This window comes from Colobus angolensis, unplaced genomic scaffold (genome assembly GCF_000951035.1).
Source record: "Colobus angolensis palliatus isolate OR3802 unplaced genomic scaffold, Cang.pa_1.0 Scaffold42, whole genome shotgun sequence".
NCBI lineage: Eukaryota > Metazoa > Chordata > Mammalia > Primates > Cercopithecidae > Colobus > Colobus angolensis.
Window position 1 is genome coordinate 1,155,967 of NW_012117599.1, and position 8,650 is coordinate 1,164,616.

An 8,650-nucleotide genomic window follows, 5' to 3' on the forward strand; every position below is an offset into this window, starting at 1 on the left:
GAGGCAGAGGTTGTGGTGAGCCGAAATCGCACCATTGCACTCCAGCCTGGGCAACAAGAGCAAGACTCCATCTCAAAAAGAAAAAAAAAAGCACAATAGGAGTAAAGAGAAAAGAGGAGGTGAAAGCAGCCGGATGGTTTTGTTTCTACAGGCCCAGTCACCTATACTGGGTGACATCCATACTGTTCCTCATCCCCCCTCTCTTTCCCATTAATTCCTGGCCAGAACCAAGAACCGCCCACCTTTGTGACATCCTCTCTGTTGCCAAGCAACAGACAGGAAGTGGGGCTCCACTCACCCCAGGATCCCTGGGAAGAGCCTTGGACTGAGGAGCTCCAAAAAGGAAGCTGTGGCACTGCGGCGGGAAGGAGGGAAGAAAGTAGGTCTCCGAGATGCTGCGGCTTGTTGTGCAGTCGGCCAAGATTGACCCACCACTAGCTCCACTACCCAGGCCCTGCATGTCCATCGACTTCAGAGGTGAGAGTCTCCCTGGGTCCACATGGGAGAGAGAAGCCCCCAGAGGCAACATGCATTCAGTGAAAAAAGAGCTGTAGGGCACCCTACTACGTGAGAGAAGCCCTGTATAACACAGAGTGAAGTACACGTTGTCCAGCTCTCTCAAAACTTATTGCTATCGTTTGATTATGACTTCTCTGCCTCCTACTTTTGCTAGGGAATGGGTATGGAAAAAAGAGAGGACTAGTGCTTCTGGACCTTCCTCCATGAGCTAGAGCTGTGCCGTAAACTAAGGTTAAAAGAGAAAGTCCCTGCTTCCTCAGATTCATGTGGGGGTTTAAAAAGATAATATGTGTATAGCCCTTAGTATAACTAATAGTAATAACTGCTTGATCATAGTAGTTCCGTTTGCATGAGCTTTACAACTGACAAAGCATTTTTTTTTTTTTTTTGAGACGGACTGTCACTCTGTCACCCAGGCTAGAGTGCAGTGGTGTGATCTTGGCTTACTGCAACCTCTGCCTCCCAGGTTCAAGCAATTCCCCTGCCTCAGCCTCTGAAGTAGCTGGGACTACAGGTGCATGCCACCACACCCTGCTAATTTTTGTCATTTTAGTGGAGACGGGGCTTCACCATATTGGTCAGGCTGGTCTCGAACTCCTGACCTCAGGGATCCACCCACCTGGGCCTCCCAAAGTGCTGAGATTACAGGTGTGAGCCATGGCACCCAGCTGACAAATCCTTTTCATATGTACAATGATGTCTGCTCCTCACGGCAATTGCAGAGGTAGATGAAGCAAGTTTCATTATCTCCATTTTTTTTGTAGATGAAGCAAGTTTTATTATCTCCATTTTTTTTTTTTTTTTTTTTTTTTTAGTTAAGAGAACAGAACCCCAAGAAGGAAGGGAAAGAAAGAGATGAAAGAATTTCTGAGAGAAAATGAGAGATGTTAGGTATATTTAGATATCAAAGATCTGGCAGCTAAAAGGAAAGAAAAGAAAAAAGGGTGAAAGGGTGGGGCATGGTGGCTCACAGCTGTAATCCCAGCACTTTGGGAGGCTGAGGTGGGCAGATCACTGGAGGTCAGGAGTTCGAGACAAGCCTGGTCAACACGGTGAAACCCTGTCTCTGTTAAAATATAAAAACTAGCTGGGCGTGGTAGCAGGTGCCTGTAATCCCAGCGACTTGAGAGACTGAGGCAGGAGAATCGCTTGAACCTGGGAGGCGGAGGTTGCAGTGAGCCAAGATCGCACCACTGCACTCCAGCCTGGCCAACAGATCAAGGAGAAGTGCCATCTCGAAAGAAAGAAAGAAAAAAGAAAAAAGGGTGAAAGTATGTAGGTGGAGATACAGGACGGTGGCTACAGGCAAATAGGTTTTACAGGGACTGTTGGTAGGGAGAAAACCGGGCCCAAGAGAAAAGAGGACAGACACAGTAGTTCCTACAGGAGATGTGAATAAAGAATGGAATTTCTTTATTTTATGTTATGCTGTTGTTCTGTGAAACTAGGCTTGTTGAACACAGCAGCATTCAGAGACTGAACATTTGGGACTCCAGGCTCACAGGGTCATGCATGCTGATGTCCTCAGTCTGCAGGTTTCAAGAGGGGCGGTGCGAGTTCAGGATGTATTTGCCCTGCTTGACTAGTTTTCCAGTTAGCCAGGCGAGGGACTGCCAGTTCTTCTCTGATTCTGAGCCATCTTCCCCACCAACTCATGGGCACCATCTTTCTCATTCCAGAAATATCTCCCACAAAGATGCCTAAAACTCAGAACCCTGGGTTCACCCACCAGATTCTTCTGATTGTATGTTCATGTTTGACACTTTGTAATCCTTTTGTCCTTCCCAGCCTCTTCCTTCATATGCCATCCACTAACCTGCTCCCCTTCCCACTGCCTGGAGGGCCTTTTACCCATTATGGATGTTTCAGGATGTCTTCATTAGGGTACACTGGGATTTGCTCCGGCAATAAATAAAACCTTAATTTTCAGTGGGTTAACAATGAAAGTTTACTTCTTGCTTACACCAAGTCCTGCATGGATGGTGCTGGTCAGACAGCTCTCCTGGGTAGCTCCTACAAATGGTAGTCTAGGGACTAGCCACGTGCTCCTTGTGGCTGCAAAGTTAGCAGGTCACGAGGGTGGCTATAGGGAGAGGAGAGAGGAGAATGAAGAATCTCATGGAAATTGAGAACCAGACCTGGCAGTGGCAAATATCATATCCATACCCCATTGGCCAGAGTGAGTCACACAGCCCCACTTAGCAGCAAGACACTGAAAACTCTGGAAGAAAATGAAATGGCCCGGGCGCGGTGGCTTTCACCTGTAATCCCAACAATTTGGGAGGCTGAGGCAGGCAGATCGCTTGAGTCCGGGAGTTTGAGACCAGCCTGGGTGACATGGTAAAACTCTGTCTCTAGCAAAAATACAAAAATTAGCCACGTGTGGTGGTGTGTAGTCCAGGCTACTTGGGAGGTGGGAAGATGGCTTGAGCCTGGGAGACAGAGGTTGCATTGAGCCCAGATCATGCCACTGTACTCCAGCCTGGGTGACAGAGTGAGACCTCATGTCACACACACACACACACACACACACACACACACACACACACACACAAGTAAAGAAAAAGAGAAACGAAGAAAGAAAATGAAATGAACATGTAGCATTATCTGTCACAGTGATAAAATCAAGAAATGTTGAACCCCCACAAGAAAGAAAGAAGTGATGCCATTTCACACCTGCCAGTGTTGACTTGAAGTTTTCTTAGAGTGTCCTAGTTCTCTTTACTTCACTCCAACCCAGACATTGAAATAGTTCCTACCATCAATGCCAGCCCCTTGGTTTCTTTGCAGATGTCAAGAAAAGAACTCGTGTGGTGGAAGGGAATGATCCCGTGTGGAATGAGGTAGACACCAGGGCAAGCCCAGATGAGGAAATAACAATCCCAACAGCAAGGGGGCAAGGGTGGAGTCCAGGCAGGTGCTCGGAGGTCTAGGGAGAGGACCTGCAGCCTCACAAGTTTTCCTCAAGGCTGGGCATCTTGGCCTGGGAGTAGTAGCCTCTGACCCGACAAGGCTGTGAAGGCCACACCTGCCCACGACTGTTCGTGGACTTCTCCCCCACTCTGAGGATGGACCACGGTATGGCCTATCAACTAGTCCAGCTGGGCCATCTTGACGTTCCTAGAAGCCTGAAACAGAGTGAAGGCTCCCTTTGCATAACTCCCTCTCATCTGCCGTCACTCCATGTTGCCCCCCACCCCATTCCTAGTCCCCAAACCCTTAATTCCCAGCATGCCCGTGATACTGCAGTTCAAGTCACAGAAGCCCAGTGGGATGTGCACGGCTTGGTGAAAGGTAGCAAGCGCCATCTCCTGAGGAAATTAGACACGAGGGAGGTTCCTCAGTCTTAGAGAAACGCAGTGCCAGCCCGTTCCCCACATCTTTCCTCATTTCCTAGAAACATGGGATGGGAAGGGCAGAGGAAGGATGCTGACCTCTCTATGCCCCCCATAGACCCTAATCTGGCACCTCTGGAACCGCCCCCTGGAAAATGACTCCTTCCTGCAAGTCACCCTTCAGGACATGGGCTCACGAAAGAAAGAAAGGTGAGGCAGAGAGGCAGGAGGAGCCTAACTACTGACTGACCAACGCAGCAGCAGGTTATGTGACCCTTGTCTCTAATCCACAACTCACTCACATGAAAAAAGGGGGGTGGGTACTGAAAGGGTAGCCAGGGCAAGATTGCAAATCAGCTGGGACAGGAACTTGGGAACCCAGCAGCAGCTTTGTCCATCTGAAGCCACGTATCTCGAATTTCTGCTTCTCTCTGCCCAACCCCGGCTTCTTATCACAGCCTCATCTAGTGCCCAGCTGAGACTCACATGCCCTGAGACTGAGGCTTTGGCATCCCAGGTCAGAATTCCTAGGACAGAGAATCCTGTTGTCCCAGCTCTAGCCAGGTGTCCATCCCTGGTCCAATCAACTGTTACCTGCCTAGGAGCCCCAAGACAGTTCCCAGAGCCGGGAGCCCTGTGCCCTGTCGTGGATCCCTAGCCCCACTGCATTCTTCTCCAGCCTCTCTCTGAGGACAGCACAGCCCTGGGAGGAAACCGTCTCTAGCTAAAGCCCTGCCCGGGAGAGAGGAGGACGCCTTTCCCCTGGCTCGGGATCTCACACCTGCTCCTTGTCTCCCCAGCTTCATTGGCCTGGCCACAGTCCTGCTCAAGCCATTGTGGAAGCAGCCAAGTGAGGTCCTTTTTGTGAAGGATCTGACCCTGCTCAACCATTCCATGAAGCCCACAGATGTGAGTCAGGCCCAGGAAGGCCCAGGCAGGGTGACTGGAGGAATGGGGGCAGCTGGGGAAGCGGCCCATACCACAAAAGTGCTTCCTGCCTGGGGGGCCCCATCACACCGCCTTCCTCTCCTGACCACCCCCCTTGCCATCATCTGCCCCACCACAACCCATCTATTGAGATGAATTGACCACCTTCCGTGGGGCGTCAACCACTGTGCTAGGCCCTGTGGTACAAAATTGCCCGAAGCCCATGGTCTGTTGGAGTACGCTGCATTCACAGTGACTGGCGCTCCAGCGCCCATGAGACAAGCTTCAGTAAAGCAAGGCCACTGGCTGAGGTCAGGAAGGAGTGAACAATTTGTCTCAGGAGGTCATGGACAGCTTTACAGACGGAATGATGTTTAAGACATACGGAAATGTAGGAAGACCACCCAAATGAGACCAAGCAAAGGCTATTTATTCAGAGCTTGTGCTAGCAAGGGACTCGTTCATCATCATTTGTGTTTTGGTAGAGACTCAGAGGCAGCCAGGGGAGCGGGAGAGCTTCACAGTGGAAAGAAGGGAAGGCTGCAGATGTGCCCTGATTGGAGGCTATGGGGGAGCCCAAGGAGGGCTAGCTAGAAACAGGGCCTCCCATGTGATTGGTTAGAGGGGCATGTTTGGCACTCTCTGGTTGGTCCTAAGTTGGAAGTGGGGACAAAAATTAAGGCAGCTGCCTGGCCATTTGGAGCTGATCGTTATTGTTTGGCTTCCTGGATTATTGCTAGAGACAGCAGTCTGACCCCCTACAAGTCTGACTTGGAGCAGGCTGGCTTCCTGGGCTGGTTTCTGCAGATAACAGGTTGGTTTCCTGGGCTGGTTGCTGCAGATGGTGGATCTGAGTCTTATTTTATATGTAATTTGGCCATTGTCCATTTGTATGCAGACGGTCTGTGACTTACAATGGACGGACACACGATATTGTTGACTTACAATGAGTTTATCAGGATGTGATCCCATTGTAAGCCAAGGCGCATTCAGTCTGTCCGTTGAGTTGTAAGGAGAGGCATGAGTTTTCCCAATGGACAGGAGTGGAAGACCAGCCCAGGCAGGGGCATAAAGTGGGTGGAGCAGGAGGCAGGATGAGGGAAGGTGTGCTGCACTGTTGGCACCCGGGGCGGGGTGGAGGTGGGAGAGCTGAGGTTGTGTGGGCAACCAAGGGCTAGAGGTGAAGGGCCTTGCAGTCCACGCTGGTGAATTGTGACTTAACTTTGATCATTTAGACAGTTGGGGTGTTCGGGGACCATCCTGGTGACAGTCTGGAGGCTGGGCGGGTCATGGAAACACATGAAGGAAGGAGCTCAATTAGAAGGCAGGAGTGTGCAGGGGCCCCACATGAGCTCATGAGATGTTGGGCTCGGGGAAGAGCTGCTAGCATCTGTGTTCTGGGCTCACGTCACCTCTCCCTCTCCTCCCCACTCTCCTGCATCCTTTTCTGCCACCATCACCACCATGTGGCTGCTTTAATCTACAAACATGCCCTCCACGGTAACCCATTGTTCTCTCCTCACCATTTATAACCTCCCTCCACCCAGACTCTGCAGATCCCCATGGTGTGGCCCCACCCCATGGCTAGCATCACGGCCCCCACCGGGAGGACCGGGCGTGAACCCAGCCAGACTGTGCAGGGCTTGGGTGCTGTGTCCTAGGATGGCGGGGTCTGGCTCACAGCTCCCCTGCCTTTGTCTTGCAGTGTACTGTCACCCTACAGGTGGCCCACATGAGCCACCAGGATATTGAGAAGACAGGTATGTCCTTCCCTGGAGCTTACCCTTAAGGGCTTACCCTGCCTACCCTTAAGGGCTTACCCTGCCCTTCTCCATGCACAGCTGGATGGGTTCTTGGGGACCTTCAAAACCTAATCCTTGGGGCCTACAGAAGGAATGTGACCGGGCTAGGGTCCCTGGCAGCTACAGGGTCTAGATGCCAGCTCTCCAGACATCTGGCTGAGGCCATCCCAATATGCCTATTTGTCATCTCTAGACATAAGACCCATAAGATACAAGACATAAGTCTCCAAGGGGCTGCAGAGAGATGAGGATGGTCATCTCCAAGAACCCCAGTGTGTGGAGCGAGGTCCAGGAATCTACAATTCCTGAGGGTGGAGGGCCCATGGTAATGTTCTGCAGAGGACTTGTGTCCCTGTTGGGGCCTCTTGGCTATGCTTTTAGTCAGGAGACGGTCACTGGGGACAGAATGATGGAATGGGGGCTGGGCGCGGTGGCTCAAGCCTGTAATCCCAGCACTTTGGGAGGCCGCGACGGGCGGATCACGAGGTCAGGAGATCGAGACCATCCTGGCTAACCAGGTGAAACCCCGTCTCTACTAAAAAATACAAAAAAACCAGCCGGGCGAGGTGGCAGGCACCTGTAGTGCCAGCTACTGGGGAGGCTGAGGCAGGAGAATGGCATTAGCCCGGGAGGCGGAGCTTGCAGTGAGCCAAGATCCGGCCACTGCACTCCAGCCTGGGCTACAGAGCGAGACTCCGTCTCAAAAAAAAAAAAAAAAGAATGATGGAATGGGGAAAAATGCCTCAAACCTCCTGGGCCCCAGGCCTCTCAGCCCACCCTGGACCGTGTCTCTCCAGGAGCTGAAGACCTCCTAGGCATAACGGCAAGAGAGGCGGCCAGGCAGAAACTGATGGTCCCTGGCTCCACCACGCACAGGGCTCTGTCCTCAAAGCCTCAGCACTTTCAGGTGAGGACCCTCCAGGTTGCAAGTTCACGTGACCCACCTGACACCCTTGCTTGCTGTGTTCCCAGGCCGTCCTCACCCCTCCCCAAGGTCATGGTAGAAGGGCAGAGCTTCGGACCCAGCTTTAGGCCCTCAGATCCTTGCCACATCCCCTGCTCCTCCCGTGGCCATTCTGGAAACTTCTGCCTGTAGCTGTAGCCACAGGGCTCCAGTGAGGCAGTAGGAGGGCTGGCTGTGTATTGTCAGGCCCTGGTACCTGCGGGAGAAGCAGCGCAGATGACAGGAATCCTGCCCTCTCAGAGTCCTCGGGTTGTTGACAAAACAAAGTGGGGCACAGGCAAAGTTAAATTAACTGTACAGGAGAGGCTGGGGAGTGTTTGATCTGAGGGGACCTATGGGAAGGCCCACATTTCCGTGTGGCTTCAGGAACCCTCATCCCATGGCTTATCAACTTCCCTCTACCTTCTAGCCTGTGGCCTAACATTCCTGCCATGGTTTTATCTGCTCCCCAGCCTGCTCCTTGCCCAGGAGGCTGGGAGGCTCCTGGACCGCTCCTCTTCCTGCACCCAGCCAAGTCCTAGCTCTTAACGTCACCTAGCTGCTCCCATTTCCCCCCCACCACTTCCATTCCCTGGCCTGAGCCACCGCCATCTCTTCCCTGGACCATGTCAGAAGCCTTCTCCTGAACCCCCAGCCTCCAGCTCTCTCCTGTCCGTTCTTCAACCAAAATGGCCTTTCAAAGATGTCACTCTTATCACGTCAAGCACTTTCTTCAAAAGCCCCAGTGTCCTCACAAGATCCAATTCCTTTTACAATGGCTTCCCGGGCCTTGATAACGCAAGCCTGTCTCTCCAAGCCTTTCCAAGTCCATTGCCTCCTAGCCTTCTCCCAGTGGATTGTCTCTCCCCACTGTGGTAGGGAGAGAATATTTTTTCTTTCTTTTTCTTTTCTTTTCTTTTTTCTTTCTTTCTTTCTTCCTTTCTTCTCTTTCTTTTTTCTTTCTTCCTTCCTTTCCTTTCTCTCTTCTTTCTCTTTCTTTCTTTTCTTTCCTTTCTTTCTTTCCCTTGCTTCCTTGCTTCCTTTCCTTCCTTCCTTCCTTTCCCTCTCTCTCTTCTTTCCCTTCCTCCCTTCCTTCCTTCCTTCCTTCCTTCCTTCCTTCCTTC

The 8,650-nt window shown here is 51.7% G+C and overlaps 1 protein-coding gene across 1 annotated transcript in view; it reads left to right on the plus strand.

Annotated features, from left to right (window-relative positions):
* The first annotated feature begins 392 nt into the window (after positions 1-392).
* Positions 393-8,650, plus strand: part of FER1L5 (fer-1-like family member 5) — a 70,920-nt gene continuing 62,662 nt past the window's right edge. The window contains exons 1-6 of the mRNA XM_011956646.1: positions 393-477; positions 3,310-3,362; positions 3,973-4,064; positions 4,655-4,763; positions 6,487-6,541; positions 7,381-7,490. Of these exons, the coding sequence (XP_011812036.1) occupies positions 393-477; positions 3,310-3,362; positions 3,973-4,064; positions 4,655-4,763; positions 6,487-6,541; positions 7,381-7,490 (504 nt within the window). The remainder of the gene's footprint in view (positions 478-3,309; positions 3,363-3,972; positions 4,065-4,654; positions 4,764-6,486; positions 6,542-7,380; positions 7,491-8,650) is intronic.